The 19,894-nt window shown below is 53.1% G+C and overlaps 2 protein-coding genes across 2 annotated transcripts in view; both read left to right on the top strand.

Moving 5' to 3' along the window:
- The first annotated feature begins 7,113 nt into the window (after positions 1-7,113).
- Positions 7,114-14,118, top strand: BDKRB2 (bradykinin receptor B2). The gene is made up of 2 exons (XM_025443145.3): positions 7,114-7,227; positions 10,414-14,118. The coding sequence occupies exons 1-2, from the start codon at positions 7,154-7,156 to the stop codon at positions 11,516-11,518; spliced, it is 1,179 nt and encodes a 392-aa protein (XP_025298930.1). The 5' UTR covers positions 7,114-7,153; the 3' UTR covers positions 11,519-14,118.
- The window catches only part of BDKRB1 (bradykinin receptor B1), a 31,243-nt gene continuing 18,466 nt past the window's right edge, over positions 7,118-19,894 (top strand). Inside the window, exon 1 of the mRNA XM_025443147.3 lies at positions 7,118-7,227. The gene's annotated coding sequence lies outside the window, so the exon portion shown is untranslated. The remainder of the gene's footprint in view (positions 7,228-19,894) is intronic.

Raw genomic sequence — 19,894 nt, forward strand, 5'->3', positions numbered from 1 at the left:
AGATGGAAGCATGATTGGTTCTCATTGGCTGAGCTGTGACTGTCTCTCATTGGCTGGGCTGTTGCTGGGCCAGAAAACAATCTTCCTGCTTTCTGCTGGGGTCCTAAAGCAAAATCCCCCACCCTTTTTTTTTTTGGTATATTTTTTTATTGGAGTTCGATTTGCCAATATATAGTATAACACCCAGTGCTCATCCCGTCAAGTGCCCTAAAACAAAATCTTTCTGCTCAGTGTTCATATTTACTGCAGTGGGGCTGGGAGGAGAGGCCTGATGTGAGTGCTCCCCCTGCTGGCCTCCCGACCCCATTTTATTTATTTTTTATTTTTTTATTTTCTTTTATTTGAGAAAATATTTATTTTCTTTTTTTTCCAAGTTTTTATCTAAATTCTAGTTCGTTAACATATGTGGAAAATGGGTTTCAGGTGTAGAATTTGATGATCCATCACTTACATATAATACCCAGGGCTAATCCTAACAAGTGCCCTCCTTACTGCCCATCCCCTATCTAACCCATCCCCCATCCTCTTCCCCTCTAGCAAGCCTCACTTTATTCTCTATTGTTAAAAAAAAAAGTCTCTTATGATTTGCTTTTCTCTCTCTCTTTTTCCCTCCCCCTATGTTCATATTTTTTATTTCCTAAATTCCACAAATGAGTGAAATTATACAGTATTTGTCTCTGACTTATTTTGCTTAGCATAATACCCTCTGACTCCATCTACTAGAATGCAAATGGCAAGATATCCTTCTTTTGATGGCTGAGTAATATTCCATTATATATATATATGTCATATATGTGCTATATTATATATATATATATATATATATATATATATATATATATATATATATCATCATACCACATCTTCTTCACCCATTCTTCAGTCAATGGACCTTTGGGCTCTTTCCATAGCTTGGTTATTATTGATAATGCTGCTATAAACATCAGGGTGCATGTACACCTTTGAATCTGTATTTTTGTATCCTTTTGGTAAATCGATCCCATTTTATGTTTTTTATTTTTTATTTTTTTAGAGAGGGAGGTGGAGAGGGGCAGAGGGAGAGGGAGAGAGTGAATCTTAAGTAGGCTCCAGCCTAGCATGGAGCTGGATGCAGGGGTCAATCTCACAACCCTGAGATCATGGCCTGAGACAAAAGCCAGAGTCAGATACTTAACCTACTCAGCCACCCAGGTACCTCAAACCCATCTCATTTTTTTTTAAGATTTTATTTATTTATCTGACAGAGAGAGAACACAAGCAGGGGGGGCAGCAGAGGGAGAAGGAGAAGCAGGCTCCCCAGTGAGCAAGGATTCCCCAGGAGGAACTCCATCCCAGGACTCTGGGATCATGACCTGAGCCAAAGGCAGATGCTTAGCCGACTAAGCAGATGGCCCTAAACCGACCCCATTTTAAATGAGGTTTGTCTTTATTCAGTTGCACAGGGACTAGGAAAATGTATTATATGAAGATGGATGGGGGTAAGGGAATGGCTTCATAAACAGCAATAAACAAATGCAATGCTTTTCTTAAAGGTATCATTATGACAACCATGGAACAACACAGGAAAAATTTCCTTCTGCGTAAAACCCCAGGGGATGAAAGGACAGCTGCATGCAGATATGTGCGGGGCTAGAACTCTGGGAGATTTGAGCGTGTTTAAATGCTATGGTTATATTATCTTATAAAACAAAAAGAGTGGGTTTTTTGTTTCTTTGTTTGTTTGCTTGCTTTAGAGGAAGGCTTGGTGATAGGATGTCAGACGAAGTTGCCCAATCATTAAAACTTCAAAACCCAATGTGGGAGAAAGAAGTAAAACATGCTGAACATCAGAACCTGCCATAATAAGCAAGAAAAAGACAAAGGCCGAGCCCGGCTCCGGGGGCATCTGAGGGCGAGCAGAGTCCAGTAAGTGCGCGCCACCCTCTGCTGCAGAAAGCAGTGTGGGAGAGGGCCTCTGCTTCTCTTGCCTTCTCTGCAAATGTTTCCAGAACATTCCAGGCCCATAAAGTATCCAAATGCCAGAAGGGCCCATGTGATTGAGTTGGAGCTTCTAATTCTGCTCTCTAGGAGTTCCTAGAGTGGGGGTTCACTTCCCGGAACCCCACCCTTCCCCAGAGACGGCTCTGACATTTTTTTCAGAGAAAGGGAGGAAAGTGTCCCTTGGAAACTGTGTGCCTGGGCCACGCTTCTTCCTGCTGCTGAGGCCAGTGAGGCTCAGGAGCCCATCTGCTCCCTCTGCGCCCCCGGTGTTTACGTGGCCTGAAGTCCTCCTTGGTGACCGGCTGTAAACAGCATCCTCACTGGTACTCACGGCCACCAGATTTTAGAGGAAGGCATCTGTTCTGGGGAGGCGTCCAGGAGAGGGTCTGCAAGGTGACGCAAGCGACCTCGGTTCTCTCTGGGCCGGGCCTTGACTCCAAGTGGCTGGGTGGTCTGAGAGGCTCCACTTACTGGACAGAACTGGAGCAAGTGTTTCAGGGATTGGGGAGTGCTCACCAGTGCGGGCACAGGGGGGACCGGAAAGCTGAAGGGGGCAGGGCTCTTCCCTGTGGGGCTACTGAATATAGTGGGAGAGACGGCCACACAATCACACCACACACACACACCACACCCCTTCATACACACACCATACACACAACACACACACACCATACACATGCCATGCACACACACCATACACATACACACCATACACACCCCACATCACACACATACCACACACACATATCACATACACACATCACACACATATCATACACACACACCATACCCTTACACATACACACCATACACATGTGTACACACATACACATCACATACACATCACACACATATACACCATACACACACACAAAAGGCAAGAGAACACCCACAATCACAGGGAAGCTAGACCTGAAGTCTCAAGGTCTCCCTGGAGCCACAGACCAGTCACGTCCCAACGACACACTCATCTTCCATCCAGCTGAGGAATCAGTGTCTGCAAGTCGAGTCTGGGTCTGTGCCGGGGAGAGCAGGCCACGGGCAAGGGTCCCCTCCTACACCCTACGCCCCGTGGTGTGGCTGAAGCAGACCAGCCTCTTGCTGGGGCAGGACGGTCAGCTCACATTCTCCACACGTTGCCCACAGGCTGTGTGCATTTATCTACACGTATTGACTCATGCAGGCGTCACCACGGCTCTAGGAGATAAGGCTGTAGTTATGCTAACCCCCAAATGACAAGCCCAGCAGAGAAGGACCTGCTTCTGATCCTGCCAGCCTAGCTGCCAGGCCGGGGTCCCCAGGTGGTGCCACGAGTCTCTAGCGAAGTGCTTTGGGGTTGTTTGCCTGGTTCGGTCATTCTGCATGCAGTCTCCGTCACAGCTATGCCACCTCCACAGCTGCTTCTTTAATAGACTTACTTTTGAACTGTGACTTCCTATCACCGACTATTTTTTTTTAAGATTTTATTTATTTATTTATTCATGAGACACAGAGAGAGAGAGGCAAAGACACAGGCAGAGGGAGAAGCAGACTCCCTGCAGGGAGCCCAATGAGGGACTCGATCCTGGGACCCCGGGGTCACACCCTGAGCCAAAGGCAGATGCTCCACCGCTGAGCCACCCAGGTGCCCCCTGATACCAACCAAGTAGCAACCGAGTATCATCCGTCATAAAAAACCACTGAGGGGAGCACTTGACGGGATGAGCACTGGGTGTCATTCTATATGTTGGCAAATTGAACACCAATAAAAAATAAATTTACGAAGAAAGAAAAAAAAAACACCTGTAGAAACGAAATACATGGGCTGTCTACACTGCCATTCGGGTCTGGCTAGATTCGGGCACTGGGCCTGCCGTCTTTGTTGAAAGCAGGGTACGAATCCCAGACAGGTGTGGATGACACCCCAGCACCGCTGGGACTGTCCTCGGCCCCGCGGGGAGGAGTGACCGCCTGCTACCCGGTTACTTACCAGCCTGTCCACACCGCCTGCTGCGGGAAATACCCCCCACCGGCTCTAGCTGTCCGGCCGGCTCCGGGGTTGGGGGCTCCACACAGGGGGGAGGTTGGCCCTCGAGAAAGTGACCCTGTGCATTTTGTGGCGGCCGCAGCCCCGGAGCCCCGCTGACGCGGATTCCTGGGAAACCAGAATCGGCTCCCCCTGAGGCCTCAAGAGGCATTTTGCTCTTGGCGGCGTGGACGGCCAGTGTTTATGGGATTCAGCGGAGGGGAATATTTTTAAAGCGAGTCTTCTTGGTCAGGATTCGGAGGCCAACGGAGAACTAGTGGATCAGGATGTTGGGCGTTCCTGCTGAAGCATCAGTTCGAGGCACGAGGGGGAAGCCCAGCTGCAGAGGAGTCACCCCCTCTCCGGGGGGCCCCGCTCCAGCCCCGAGGCTCAGGGTCTGCGGGGGACAGACCCAGGGGGACGAGGAGGCTCGTTCAGGGTGACGCCGAGGGTGCCGCACTCCGGGCCACCACCTCCCCTCCCCGCCCTGTGCCACTGTGTCCCCCCATGCTCCCTCCCACATTCCTCCCAATCCCTCTCCGACATGGGATGTTATAATCCCAGGATATATTCCACAGGGTCCCGGGAGGAAAGAGGAGAGACATTCACATGGGGGAATATGGAGGGATTTTTTGACAGAAGATCTATTTACAGAGTGTGCACAGCATGTGGGGGCACCCTGGGGGCCTCAGGGCTAGCACAGCTGAGGCTCAAAGTGGAGGTTCCCCTCCCTGCCCCCACTGCTCCCTCCCTGAGAACTGAGCAAGACAAGGCAGTTGTCTCCAGAATCCTGGCCAGGGAGGTGGAAAGGGCCCCTGGCAGGAGCTGTGAACTCGGCCCCCGGAGGCCCCGAGGCAGGGAAATGGGAGCTGGTGCCCCATCTTCACCGTCTCCATCGCCCTGTGCCCTGCTGGTCCTCCGGCTGGCCAAGTCCATGGGAAGCCAGCGTGCAGAGCTCCTGGTGAGGTCCCCCCGGGGCGTGCAGGGAGAGTGGCTCTCTCACACACACACACACACACACACACACACACACACACACACACAGTCCTCCCCAGGGCGCCTCCAAAGCAGAGCCGGAGAAACACCACCACTCACACCACTCCCTCCACACCATCAACTTCTCTGGACTTGAAACCTCTGTCTCGAACATAAAGACTCCTAACTCTGGGAAACGAACTAGGGGTGGTGGAAGGGGAGGAGGGCGGGGGGTGGGGGTGACTGGGTGACGGGCACTGAGGGGGGCACTTGACGGGATGAGCACTGGCTGTTAGTCTGTATGTTGGCAAATTGAACACCAATAAAAAATAAATTTACTATAAAAAAAAAGAAAGAAAGAAACCTCTGTCTCAGGATTGCCAGGGAGAGAGAAGCTCTTGGCCTTGTTTGGGAAATGAGAGCAATGTTTACAGGCCTTGGCCAGCAGTTAGGATCAGCCGGCCAGATCCGGGAACACCCGCGCAGGTAGGTCCCTAAGGGAGGGCAGTGAGGCAAGGCCCGGGCGCTCCCCAGGGTGACAGAGGCCGAGCCACCTGTGCACCTGGTAAAGGGAGGCCTATGAGCAGGAGAGGTGGCCCCACGGGGCGGAGGAAGCTCCCCCTGCTGTTCCCCCTGAATCTCAATAAGCAGCCTGGAGGATTGAAGGATTCAAACCTCCGGCTGAATTTTCTTTCTGGGGCCGGGGAAGGCCTCCCAAAAAGGCAATCCACTAGATCTTTCTTCCATTCCCCAGCCCCCCCCTTTCTGAAGGATCAGCTGAGCTTTGCTGCCTGTTGCTCCTCTGGCAAGTCTCAAATCCTGACCTCAGCTCCACTGAGGGGTTCAGCTAAACCTTTTCCAGATGTTAAGTAAATATCTTCTGCTTCACGTCCTGCTTACCAAGACTCAGTCTCTTCTTTTTCTAATGTGCTTGTAATTTCTAAACTGCCCACTGCCTTACCCCCACCCCCACAACTGAATTCAGACAGCTGGCTTCTGGAAGCCCATGTGCCCGCTGTTTGCACAGGCTGCTTTAGCTGAGAAGTGGCTGGAGCCTGGGGCAGGGCGGATGGCTACACGCGTCCACACGCACGTGCACTCAGGCACCCGGAGATTCACACTCTTCCTGGACAGGAGCAAGAGGTCCCGTGAGATCGGGGAGCAAGCTGGAGGTCTGGACCTGGGTCCTAAGGCCTACCCCCAGGTCTCATCAGCAATGGCACGTGGACAAGTCACCTCATGTCTCTACACCCCACCTGCTCTGCAAGGCAAGCCTACAGCTGGTGCCTGCCTCTCTGGATGGGAAAACAGCAGATCCTTGAACAAAGTGGGGGGGTTAGGGGTGCCGACACCCCTCCCTGTCAAAAATCTGCATCTACTTGTCGACTTGCCCAAAACTGAACTGCCTGATAGTCTGCTGTTGACCAGAAGCTTCGCCGATAACGTGAACAGCCGATTAATTATGTAGTATCTCCTTACAACAAAGTGAGCTAGAAAAAAGCAAAGGTTATTAAGAAAAGTGTAAGGAAGAGGAACTAGTGTTACAGGGCTGTACCGTATTTATTGGAAAACACCCTCCACCGTGGACCCTCACAGTTGGAAGCTGTGCTGTGCATGGGTGGGCCGTGCACTGAAGTGCAAAGAGGGTTAGAGAGAGGCTCTGCCTGCGGGAGCCCCGCTGGGCAGAGAGGGTTACATCTCTCAGAAGCTGAGGGCACCCTGGAGGAGCCGCCCCCACGATGGGCTGGACCTGCTCCCCCTACCTGCCTTTCTCATTACCCAGTTTCCTCCTGTTTATCCTCAGGTCTCAAAATAAATATCCACTCACACCCCCACCCCCCACCCCCCCCACACACACACAGCAGGCTGGTGTAGGACTCCGTGTGAGATGCTGTCATGGGACCTTTATTTCCTAGCACTTACGCCAGTTTTCAATTAATTAGTGACTGTTTCAGTAACATCTAGCTTTCTCCACTGGACTGCACGCTCCTGGAGGACACGACATGGTGCCATTGTGTCCCTAGCACCTGGTATGCAGTAGCTGCTTAATAAACATTTACTAAGTGAAGGACTCTGTTTCCCTCTCCTGGTGGAGATTATGTGTGTTTTATGGTCCCAGCCCCCCCCATCTAACTGTCTTTTCTCCGCCCCAGTCAGCCCAGGAGCCTCACTTACATCCCACCCTGAGTCCAAATGTTCTCTGCCTGGAAGAGACCGATGTTCCTGTCTTTTCATGAGGACCCTGTGCCCACTACAGCCTCTCTCAGGTAAGTCAAGAGAGTTCTGGGATTTACAATTTATAGGGGAGGGGAAGATAGCCAGAAATCCTGGAGAACATGACCCTCATCTCCTGGACAACAGTTGAAGCAACAGGTGCTGTTGACTCCACAGACAAAAGCTGATGGGGCTGGAGTTCAAATCCCCATGGGCTTGGTGGGAGCAGAGGGAGAAGAGTGTTCTGTGGGGTTTGGTGGGATACAGGGACGCAGAAGGAGGACAGAGTGGTGGTCATGTGCGAGCTATCCCAAATGAACTTGGAAATGAACAGAGTCAACACCCAAGGAACCAGCTAGAGATGTGCCAGGGCACCACCAACACTTGTCTGGCGTCTGGTAGAAGGCCAAGTCACTCTAAAGAGAGATCGTGGGGAGAATGATCCTGAGTGGAAGCAAAGGGGAGAGAAGGTTGGTCCTGAGGGGGTAGTGTTGGCACAAGAAAGGGGAGAGGGCCCAGCCTGGCCTCTCAGCCCTGTGCGGGGTGCAGCCTACTATGCAGAGGACCGGACCACCTTGGGGTACGTAACGCCCAGTTACACACTCCGCAGGCCACCTCGGACCATCCCCTGGCTTCTCAGGACCCCGGGGCCAGGGCCATCCCACTGGCAAGGGACCGTATTGCTGGGAAATCACCAAGCAGCACCTGGTGCCATACTTCAGTCTGGAGAGAGCCACACTCTGAGAGACACAAATCTCCATGCCCAGGGCACTGAGGAAGTGGCTTTTCTGTAGCTGCAGAAATGGAGCCAAAGGCTGGACCAAGGAGGCTGCCCCGGTGGGCCTTACTTCCAGCGCCTGCCAGGTTGCACAGGTCAGAAAGTTAGGGCGCCATGGGGACGGCTCGCCTCTGGGCCATGGTGTCTGGGGCCTCTGCTGGAATCCTCAAAGGCTAGGATGCCTCTGGTTTTACCTGGGACCAGGGGATCCGCTTCCAAGGGACCAGTTGGTTCCACGAGCACCCTCATAACATGGAGCCAGCCTCCCCGACAGCCAGCAACCCTAAGTCTGGTCACATTCACTGTTAGATGGTCACATTCACCTACCTTTTGAAGGGAAGGGTAGCACAGAATTGCTGGACATGCTAAAACCACCACTCCACCAGCAGGATCTTTCTAGAGTGTTTTTCCTATTCCATTGCTCCTTCCTTAAAGCCCTCGAGGACAAAGCCTCAGGTTCTCAGCAGCCAGCGTCCTTTTTCCCTTATGCATCCCATCTCTAACCACTTCCTGTCTCCCTGTCCAACATCTAGTCTGCCTTCCAGAACATGCCAGAGGCTTCCCCACTTCTTCAGCTCCTCTCAAGCTGCTCCCTCTGCCTGGTCTGTCCCCTCTCCTCTGTTGTTTGTTTTGTTTTTCAGTTTTCTTATTTGAGTACAGGTGACCCACAATGCTACCTTGGCTGCAGTGCACAACACAGTGATCCAACTTCTCTATACATTCGTGGCTCACCACAAGCGCGACCACCATCTGTCACCACACAACGCTAGCCCTTCTTACTCTCCATTGACATGTCCCTCATCCTTTGAGACCCAGCTCCAGAGCCACCTCTAACCTTCCCCACCCCCCCCCAATTCTGTGCCCCAGGCCCTTCCTTCCACCCCACAGCACTCACCACACCTGGGAGCTTGGGCAGGGCAGGGGACACGTGGTCCTCACCTCTGGGTCCTTAGAGCCAGGGCGGAGTTCAGCTCGGAGAAGATGCTCAAGGCACATTTAAAGGATAAATGCACTGATGAATAAGTTAGTCACCGGTGCCCAGTCTGGCCGCTGAAAGCCAGCCAGCTTCCCCTGGAAGTAGAGGAGCTTTACCTAGGAAATCCCAGAGATGAACAGCAGACTCTTTCCCATAAGTTGTGGCTTTCCTCCTCCCCCATGAGCCTGCCCAGGAAGGAATCGCCTCCCTTCCCCAGGAAGAGCCCCTCTACCGCCATCGTCCCTCACCCACCCCACAGGATGTGGAAAATGTCCACTTGGTCCTGCCCTCTGGGCTGTGCTCTCTGCTTTCAATGTGTTTTCAGACCCACTCTTAGATTCGAACCTTGCAACAGCCATGCAAAGCAAGTCAAGAAGACAGTAATACTCTACTCCAAAGGAAACAAAATGGAAGCTCAGAGAAGTCAAGCCATTTGCCCAAGACCACACAGCTAGGATTGGAGCCCATATCTGTCAAAGCCCCATGCCTCTTTGCTGAAGGTAGAGATGAATTAGCCTTAACAGCAACACTTTTAGAAAATGAACTGCTCCATGACCTCAGTCTCGCCCAAGAGTGAAAGAGGAGCCAGTGGGTTAATGATAAAGTCACTAACATGGGAGCAAGCACTGCGAAGAGCGGTGCTGGTTGTAGTTGCTTAATAGGTGCACAAAAATACTTATTCAGGCTTATTGAACCAAGTGCAGAGGTTGGGGCTTTTTGCGCATTGTCATGGTTTCCCACCACAACCCCAAGAAGTAGATTTTGTTATTCCCATTTTACGAGGTAGGTCATCGAGGTTCAGAGAGGTTCATTAATTTACCCAATGTCACACAGCTAATGAATGAGCCAGGATTTTGAACCCAGGAGGACTGCCTGATTCCAAAGCCCCTGCCCTCCCCGTCCATCATGCGACCTCTGATTATCATCAACACTTTGCTGATGCAGGTTCTGGAAGCACGATGCTGCCCTCTGCCAGAAGGAGACAGGGTGTGGGTAGATAGACTGTGGTCTCAGAGCCAGGCTGGAACCTCCCTGTCTGGCATGATATCATTTTTCTCCTCTAATCAATTAGTCACCACGACCAGGCCATGAGAGGCTGAAAGATGACCAGCTCCCTTGGGAGGTGCCCATGTGATAAGGAAGGAATGTGCCGTGGATCCTCCCATCGTGGAAGCTTCGAGGGTCCAAGACTCAGATTGTTAGTGCTGATGATGGACGCTGGCCAAGGAGACGTCCCAGTGGAGCCACGAGGTGAAGACCACGAGCTCTCCACCTAGCCCAAGGAGACGGGGTACCTCTCAAAGACCCCGGGGAGTCAGGGGCGCCTGGACCCGAGTCTCTGAGCGCGCAGCAGAAAGGGCCTGAGTGCCATCCCGACCTCGCTTCTAGAAGCTGCTTGCAGATCCCCAACTCCTTCTGCATCAGCTGTTTCTCCTCCCTCTTGTGACCTGAGGTGTAAACGGCCTCTTTTCCACTTTCTTTCAGCACTGAAATGTTCAACAGCACCTCGCAAGACCTCATGCCCACTCTCAATGGGACCCTGCCCAGTCCCTGCGTCTACCCCGAGTGGTGGAACTGGCTTAACACCATCCAGGCCCCCTTCCTCTGGGTCCTGTTCATACTGGCCGCCCTCGAGAACCTCTTCGTCCTCAGCATCTTCTGCCTCCACAAGAGCAGCTGCACGGTGGCTGAGATCTACCTGGGCAACCTGGCCCTGGCAGACCTGATCCTGGCCTCCGGGCTGCCCTTCTGGGCCATCACCATCGCCAACAACTTCGACTGGCTCTTCGGGGAGGTGCTGTGCCGCGTGGTGAACACCATGCTCTACATGAACCTCTACAGCAGCATCTGCTTCCTGATGCTGGTGAGCATCGACCGCTACCTGGCCCTGGTGAAAACCATGTCCATGGGCCGGATGCGCGGGGTGCGCTGGGCCAAGCTCTACAGCCTGGTGATCTGGGGGTGCACGCTGCTCCTGAGCTCGCCCATGCTGGCCTTCCGGACCATGAAGGAGTACAGAGACGAGGGCTACAACGTCACCGCCTGCGTCATCATCTACCCGTCCCGCACCTGGGAAGTGTTCACCAACGTCCTCCTGAACTTCGTGGGCTTCCTGCTGCCCCTGACCGTCATCACCTTCTGCACGGTGCAGATTATGCAGGTGCTGCGGAACAACGAGATGCAGAAGTTCAAGGAGATCCAGACGGAGAGGAAGGCCACGGTGCTGGTCCTGGCCGTGCTGCTGCTCTTCGTCATCTGCTGGCTGCCCTTCCAGATCAGCACCTTCCTGGACACGCTGCTGCGCCTCGACATCCTGTCCGGCTGCCGGCATGAGCACCTGGTGGACGTCTTCACGCAGATCGCCTCCTACGTGGCCTACAGCAACAGCTGCCTCAACCCGCTGGTGTACGTGATCGTGGGCAAGCGCTTCCGCAAGAAGTCCCGGGAGGTGTTCCGGGGACTGTGCCAGAAAGGGGGCTGCGTCCTGGAGTCCAACAAGATGGACAACTCCATGGGCACCCTGCGGACCTCCGTCTCGGTGGAGCGCCAGATTCACAAACTGCCCGAGTGGGCGGAGAACAGCCAGTGAGGGGCCGCGGCCGCCAGGACCACGGTTCGTGTGTGCGAGGACCGAGGGACAGCAGAGCTTCAGGATATGCCTGACAAGGAATGGCAGGCAGGCCACGTGTGTGGCCTCGGCCAATAAGTCGATGTCTCTGGTAACACCCAGGAGCTTGGCTCCTGTCCCATGCAAGCTGCAGGGGGCCAGGCCGGGAGGGTGGGGTGGCCTCACACCCAGCCAAGGGGCCCCATAAACACGACAGTATTATTGTCCTCATTTGCCACCGCCTCTGGGCCAGTCTGCATCTTTCCAGGAGTGGAAGGGGCCTGGGGACAGGGACAGGAGTGACTGAGCTTCCCTCCCACGTGCTGTCCCACCCTGCCCCAGCGAGCCAGCTCAGACCTCCAGGAGAAGTGCCACCCCCGACTTCGGGGCTGCGGCTGAGTAAACAGACCAGGCCCGGCTGGCGTTTGGCCTCAGGTCTCTTCGATCTACTCAGCTGAGACTGTGGAGGATGGTTTCTCAGATTACTGAAGGTTTAACTCTGAGGGATCCCTGGTAAGAACCCAGAGGCCTGGATTCCATCACTTCCCCCGCCCGTGGACCAGACAGTGTGTGCCAAGGAACTCGGTAAGCACCTACCTGGCACCTGCTGCTCATGCAGCATCGAGCACCACAGGCATGAGGGAAGGAAAACAGATTATAATCCCTGTCTTGAAGGAACCTGCAAACTCCAACAGGGATGATGGGGCACTTACAACCACCGGAAGGCTGTTCTGTGACCGAACAATCGGTCAAGCAAGGCACTGTGGGCGGTGCAGAGGAGAGGGGAGAGGAGCCTGATGCCCACAGCCCATAACTAGTGGCGCATCGCTTTGTCCCCGCCTGTTTCGTCCTCTGTACCTCCGGGGTGTTGTGAGGATTGAGAGAGGTAATCACAGACAAAGCAGTACTTTGAAGGAAGGAGAGGTGCTCTATAAATGTGTGGCTTTATTACACAGAACGGAAGTAAACTGTAAAGACACAGCTTTGTGGCTAATGGTTGTGTAAAGCACCCATCCGTGTCTGCCATATAATAGGTGCTCAATAGCTGCCTCCCACCTTCCCTTCCCATACTGTCTCCCCCCGCCCCGCCCCCACATACACACACAAGCAATTTGGGGGCAGGCCTCCCCTTCAGTGTTTGCTTTGTGATGACCCGGAGAGACTTCTGATTGAACTTATCCAGGGATCACCTGCTCAGACCCTCACTGGGGGTGGAAGGGAATCAGAAGGAGGCCAGCCTGCGCACCATTGTTCCTATGTCAGCAGTCAAGGGCACCAACCAATGGTTTATTTGAAGGTGGCTCAGTGGGGGCCACTCGAGGGCAGCAGGCCGATGATTTGGCCCCAAGGTCACTGACCCCAAAGCACTGGGCCTGGGGACCAAGCTCCCCTAGAGGGCTGAGCACCCCATGGGTGTCGGCGGCAGCCCTGGCTCAGGAAGGCAGCCTGGGTGCGGGCAGGTGTGGCAGTGAGGAAGCTCTGGGGAGGGCCCCACACCCTGAACAGCAGAACTGACAGGTACAAAGCTGAACAAAGGGAGAAGCTGTCCCCAGGGGGCCAGCAGCCAGCACTGAGGGGGGCGGGGCTTTGCCGGCGGGGGCGGGGCTTTGCGGCGGTGGGCGGGGCGATGGGGGCGGAGCGGCCTCCAGGTGTCAGGCAGCAGGAAGGGACCCTCATCCTGGCCCAGAGCCCTAAGAGACAGCCCTATGCCCGACCCCCAGTTCCTCCAGGGAGGATTCATTTCTTTTTTCCTACCTGTTTCACAATCAGTCTCCTGGGCCAGCCCCAAGCCCCAAGCCCCAAGGGGAGAATGGAGAAGGCACCAGCCAGGCTCCGACCTCAGGTGGTGTAGAGGCAGGGCAGGGAGCTCAGTAGCAGAGGAGTCCAGCAGCCCCCAGGCTGGTAAGGTAGGCAGCACCCAGCTGCTCATTCGCTCAATAAAAAAATAAAATAAATAAAAAAGTTATTTCTTAGCAGAGTGTCTCTGGAGAAGACGGAAACCCAAAGGACCAGGAAATTTTGGATGGCAAACAGCCTAGAAATCCTCATCAGGCCAGCTCTAGGTTTTAAAACAAAAAGGATTCCCAGCTTTTGTAACCCCCCCCCCACCCTCACCCCACCACACACCCCTCTAGGTCCCAGTAAACATACACACTTGTAGCTGGAGAAAGAAAACAGTTGCGTACGAAGTAGCAATGGTTTAGTACTTGAGGTTACCCGAAGTTCCTCGTGCCCATACTGCCAGGGTGGAATAAAAAGGAGGCTGCGCTTTGCATCTTTGCAAATGTGTGGCGCTCATCCATCAGCTGGTGTGTGGCCGCGTGTGAAGGCCTTCCCAGAGCAGAGCTGCCTCACAGCTCTGGGCACCTAGTGGTCCCTTAGGGGTCCTCTCGGGGTCTGCAGGAGGGCAGCCGCCCTGTGGGTTGTGTTGACACTGTGATGAAGAACATCTGTCCTGTGAAAAAACTCGAAGAGCCGTTACATTGTAAAGAGGGAGCATTTCGCAAACAGTGAGAAATGGGTGAAATGTGGAAACGTGTCTCTGCCATACAGCTTAATAAATGGATGAGGAGTTTTTTGTAGAGCTTTTTCATTTGTTGTAACTCTGGAAACCCTGAGTTTTGTGAGGACACTGCAATAGGAAGTCAGGAGCCTTGGTAGGGGGTGGGGAGGGGGTCATTATTTCCACTCTACCTATCTTGGGGCTTCTGTCCTGCAGAAGAACAGTGGTGCCCAAGCTCCTATGATTGTGTATCCTTATAAGTAAAGGAATTTTGATCATTTATACCCAATATGTAAACTTCCTAATATGTATTAAGATGTAGACTCTAAAATACACTGAAGTAGAAATGTAAGAAAATTTAATAGAGTTTGATACCTTCCCCTTCCTATATCCCCGCAGGAGTAACCCATCACCAAGCTCCCGTCAGGTGCCAGTGGGACCCCATGAGGACCTAGAATCATAGGGTTGGCAGCGATTCAATCACTCATGCATGCAATATATTTATTGAGTACTTTGCATTTGATCTCCCCTTCAAATCAGGAGTGTCTTCTACAATGTCTAGATTAAACAGTTGTCTATCCACTACTTGCATAATCTCAGCGATGGGGAACTCGTTATCCACTTCATTTTTGGGGACCTCTTCATTATTCATGTATTCATTCATTCCCTCATCCATTAAGGAATATTTGTATTCTGTGTCAATAAAAAGGGCCCTGCTCCATCTACACCTCCGTCCGGATGCCCATGCCAGAAACCAGGCTCACCAGTAAATGTACCCTCTCCCTCATTCCTTCTGCCTAAAGGATCAGCACCTCTTTTTAGATTCCACCTAAGTGTTTCCTGGACCTACCTACTTCTTTCCGTGTCTAACCGCCATCTCGTCACTCTCGCCATCTCTGATTCTGATCCCCACCATCTGCTAATTCTGATTCTTCGCTCTGCAGCCAATGACATGTGTTGATGCAAATATGATTGTAGAGGGGCTATAAACCCACAGACCAGTGTTTGGGAGCCAAAGCTTTGAAATCAGGTAGACCTGGATTCTAGTTCTTGTTCTGGTCAGGACTCTTTTTGTTATACGATTTTTATTTTAAAGATTTTATATGTTTATTCATGAGAGACACAGAGAGAGGCAGAGACACAGGCAGAGGGAGAAGCAGGCTCCCCATAGGGAGCTTGATACAGGACTCGATCCCAGGACCCCGGGATCACACCCTGAGCCAAAGGCAGGTGCTCAACCACTGAGCCACCCAGGAGTCCCTATTACATGATCTTGAACATCTCACCTATCCTTTCTGAGTTTCATCTGGGGAAATGGAGATAATGATGGCATCCACCTTGTAGACCTGTTAACAGGATTCACTTAGAAAGTGTTTAGCACAGTGCTCTGGACACGTGTGAGCCTCCATGATGATAATGATGACCGTGAGAGAGATTGGTGGGGGGGGGGGGGTGGTGATGAAACACAGTCTCTAATGAGAAATCCTGCAATAGTGTCCCACCACTCTTGGGATAAAGTTCCACATCCATAATGTGGTCTGCAAGACCCCTCATGAGCTGGCTCTGCCTTGTTTCTTTCCCCCTCTCTACCTCCTGGCTCATTCTTTACCCTCTGATCCTAGTGTCCACAGCTGGACAGAGTCCGGCACATTTTCCAGTCCCTCCAGTGCCTACCCTTCCCACTGAGCCTGCACCCCTCCCCAGCAGCTCTCAGCTTGGGGAAAGTGGCCCACAGTTGCCTGAGGGAGCTCACTCACCCAAGGGACTTTGTTCCCAGATAGGAGCCTGACTCAAGGAAGTCTGCACACCAGAGGAAGCCAACTGGCTGGAACGGGGAGAAGGCCTCTTGGCAGGTGGAAACAGGCTAGCAGAGCCTCTCTTCCAGCTCCCCCCACCCAGCCAGGCAACCTGAGCGGCCTCTCCCCTCCCAACTCTCCGTGGCCCCAGCAAGCTGGCATGATGGGGAGAAGCCCAGGTGGGCTGCTCACCCCCTGAGTCCTCCCCAGGGCCGAGTGGGTGAGGACCTGGTGCAGAGGTGCAAAGTGATTGCCAGTGAGCCGGTGGGACCGAGTGCTAGTGATGGTGGCTACCATGGATTTAGGAAGCCGCTAACGCAGTCTTCGTGATTTGGAAGGTGAAGCCTGGATTTGCAGCCCCAAGGACTGTGCTCCGCTGTCTCCTTGTCACTCAGCTCCTGAGCCCATTAGGGAGCCTCACCTAGTTCTGACCTCTCGCCAGGCCATGGGGAAGATAGGGGTCAAGGCTGAGCAAGGAGGTCACCGTGGGGCAATGGCACTAGCTGGAGCCTGATGGTCTGCTGTTTGGTTTTTGGCTGAGGTCGGATGACCCCATGATAACATGTCCCACTCTCTGCTGACCCCGTTTCAGACTTAATCCTCAGGACCACTCAGGGAGGCAGGTGCTTGTGTTGTCACCAGCCTCTGATGTGGAACTGAGACCCAGAGAAGGAAGGCCACACAGTTCCTCAGGAGGGGGTTCTGGAAGCCCACCAGGCCTCGGCGTGCTCGGGCCTTGACAGGGGTTAGGAATCTTGTCCCTGGGAAAGCCCTCAAGGTGCCTCCCTGGGTGAAGAGCTTCTGAGCCAGCGCTGGGGCCGTGTCTGCCCTCGTAAGCAGACTTTGCATCTTATCGGCCTCGTGAGTCCTTGTCTCCTGCAGAACCGCCTCCCCGGGGGCTGGTGGCTGACACCTCACCCCGAGATATTCTCCACAGCAGCTTTACTGAGGTAGGATTCACATGCAGACAACTCACCCATTCCAGTGGCTTTTACTACATTCCCAGCATTGTGCGATGGCCAGGGTTCTCTGATTCCAGAACACACTCATCACTGCAAAGTGAAATCCCCCATCTCACCCTCCCTGCAGCCTTGGGAGCCACTAACCTTTCTGTCTCCAGACTTGCATCTTCTGGACACTTCATATGGATGGAATCCTACACCGTGTGCCTCTTGTGGCTGCTCCTTTCATCAGGCTTACGCTGAGATATAATATTTCATTGTCGGGGAAGGACTCTGGAGGCCAAGGCTGAGTCCCTCTCATGCCACTTGCTCACTGTGTGATCTCAGCAAACCACTCTGCTCATTCCCAGCCTCCCCCATGGCCTTTGGCCTCCATTTCCTCATCTGTAAAATGAGCAGATAACACAAGAAGAACGCCTATCTCACCCAGAGCTAATGACTCTGATAAGGGGGCTCCGTAAACCATAAAGGGCCTCATAACATGACAGGGACTGCCCTGGGCTTGGAGCCAGGATCCTGGTTCACATCCCAGCTCTGCCACTCTGGGCTGTGGGAATTTGGACGAAGTCAGTTAAGTTCTCCGAGTTTCTGTTTTCTCGCCTATAAAATGAGGATCCAGGTGCTGTGAGGAGCAAGACAGATCAAAGTGTTCTCGTGGGCTAAATAGGTTCCCTCCCCCCTCAAACTCCTATCCACACGGGACCTCAGAACAAGATCTTTCCTGGGACTAGGTCTTCACAGAAGTCATTACGTTAGGATAATGTTCACACTGGATTACGGTGGGCCCTGTGTCCAATGAGTGGGGTCCTCCTAAGAAGAGGAGAGACGCACAGAGACACAGAGGCCATAAGGGGATGAAGACAGAGTTTGGAGTGATGCTTCCACAAGCCAGGGAACACCAATTCCCTGGAACTGCCAAGAGCCAGGAAAGAGGCACAGAAGAGACTCTCCCTCAGACCCACCAGGAGGACCCAACCCTGCTGATACCACGGCCTTAGACTTCTGGCCTCCTGTACTGGGAAAGAATAAATTTCCATGATTTTAAGTTACCTTGTCTGTGGTGCTCTGCTGCGGCAGCCCAAGTTGATGGATAGGGGTGTTTTAAGAGTTCTGAGGGTGGGGATCCCTGGGTGGCTCAGCGGTTTAGCACCTGCCTTCGGCCCAGGACGTGGTCCTGGAGTCCTGGGATCGAGTCCTGCATCAGGCTCCCTGCGTGGAGCCTGCTTCTCCCTCTACCTGTCTCTCTCTCTCTCTCTCTCTCTCTCTCTCTCTCTCTCTGCATCTCTCATGAATAAATAAAGAAATTTTTTTTTAATTTAAAAAAAAAAGAGTTCTGAGGGTGTGCTCCCTCACCCTTGCCCGTCATGGTCCACACAGACCCCCGTCCCCAGCAATGCAGGAGTCAACCACATGCTTTCTTCAGGTCTCCTGAGGCCTGGCGATGCTAGTTGGTGACAGAAGTTTCCTAAAGAGGGCAGCCCGGGTGGCCCAGTGGTTTAGCTCCACCTTTAGCCCAGGGTGTGATCCTGGAGACCCGGGATCAAGTCCCACGTCGGGCTCCCTGCATGGAGCCTGCTTCTCCCTCTGCCTGTGTCTCTGCCTCTCTCTCTCTCTCTCTCTCTCTATCTCTGTCCCTCATGAATAAATAAATTTTAAAAATCTAAAAAGAAAGAAAGAAAGAAAGAAAGAAAGAAAGAAAGAAAGAAAGAAAGAAAGAAAGAAAGAAAGAGCAGGATGTACCATCATACAGAAGTTTAGAGAATTTTTCAAAAGGAGGATCCTGAGGCTTTTCCCAAGATCCCAAGATGTCAAGGGCCAACCCAGACCGCCAGAGGGTGTGCACCACAGATCTGCTGGTGCTGGGCTTAAACACCCCAGTCCTCAGTCTCCTGACCCAGAACCAGGACTGCTCTGTTCTCCTCTTCCTTCCCTGGGGCCCAAAAGCAGGCTGATTCGGGGCATCTCAGGCCAGGCAAAGGAGAGGCCCCAGGTCCTGGCTCCCAGCTTCCGGGCAGCTGGGCCACCAAGCCCACACTGGTGAGAGGTTGTTTTTGGACAATCCCACAAGATGACCCATGACAGGGCTCCGCGGCTCCTCTGGACGCCCCCTCCACGCTGAGTCACCTTCAGAGCCCACCCTGTGGGCCAGTCATGTCTGTCTGCCTGTTTACTCTCTGGGGTCCTGGCCAAGACGGAGGCCGGCTTACGTAACCTCTCCTTGTGCAAGAGCAAAGCCATGGGCCAGGACAGCTCCCACTGGTGGCTGAGCAAAGGCCAGCTGCGTCACCAAGGTGGCTCACCTGAACCCACACCCTGAGAAAGGGCCCACCTCACAGACCAAGAAACTGAGGCTTCAGAAGGTGGCCTAGAAACTAGTCCGAGGGGCGCCTGGCTGGACAGTGATGGAGGCAGGATTCAAACCCTGAGGCCCAACCCAGCCTGCCCTGAATTCCAGATCAGACCCAAAGACCCAGGCCTTGCTTCTGAATCAGACTTTTCCCCAAAGCCCCTGTCCACCTGGAGGAAGCCAAAGGAGGGAGACCCTAGACTCCTGACTGCTGATTGGCTTTTTGGGGCAGTCTGATCCCCATCCTCAGGGTCCACCAGGAAGAAGAGCTCTGGTCACTGTGACAACTGGTTGTCTCCCCTCGGCGCCCCCACTCCATCCGCTGCCCGAATTCTTTCTCTTCAATTCAGTTCTAATACCAGTTTCTCCTAGAATGATAGGGCTCACCTTCTAATCAGGAAGCTATTTCCATGCCATTATTTACTTTTGCAGATTTTCCCCAAAGTTTCTCAAACAAAACAAAACAAAACAAAACAAGAAAAATAAACCCAAACCCAAAACCAAAACCTAGCTCCTGATTGGTCAAAAAAGTTTGAGAATTGCAACTTCTTCACCTTCCTCATGAGGCTTCCCATTGCATGGATCTGTATTAAAGGTCCTGAGAGAGACACCTGGGGGGCTCAGCGGTTGAGTATCTGCCTTCAGCTCAGGGCGTGATCCCCAGGTCCTGGGATCGAGTCTTACATTGGGCTCCCCACAGGGAGCCTACTTCTCTGCCTTCTCTTCTTCTGCCGCTCTCTATTTCTTCTG

This window comes from Canis lupus, chromosome 8, assembly GCF_003254725.2.
Source record: "Canis lupus dingo isolate Sandy chromosome 8, ASM325472v2, whole genome shotgun sequence".
NCBI lineage: Eukaryota > Metazoa > Chordata > Mammalia > Carnivora > Canidae > Canis > Canis lupus.

What these genes read in the sequence shown, in the direction of transcription:
- BDKRB2 (XM_025443145.3), top strand. Translation starts at nt 7,154, where the DNA reads ATGTTCTCTGCCTGGAAGAGACCGATGTTCCTGTCTTTTCATGAGGAC. An exon ending in CCCACTACAGCCTCTCTCAG is followed by an intron (nt 7,228 to 10,413) that starts GTAAGTCAAGAG and finishes ACTTTCTTTCAG; the next exon opens with CACTGAAATGTTCAACAGCA.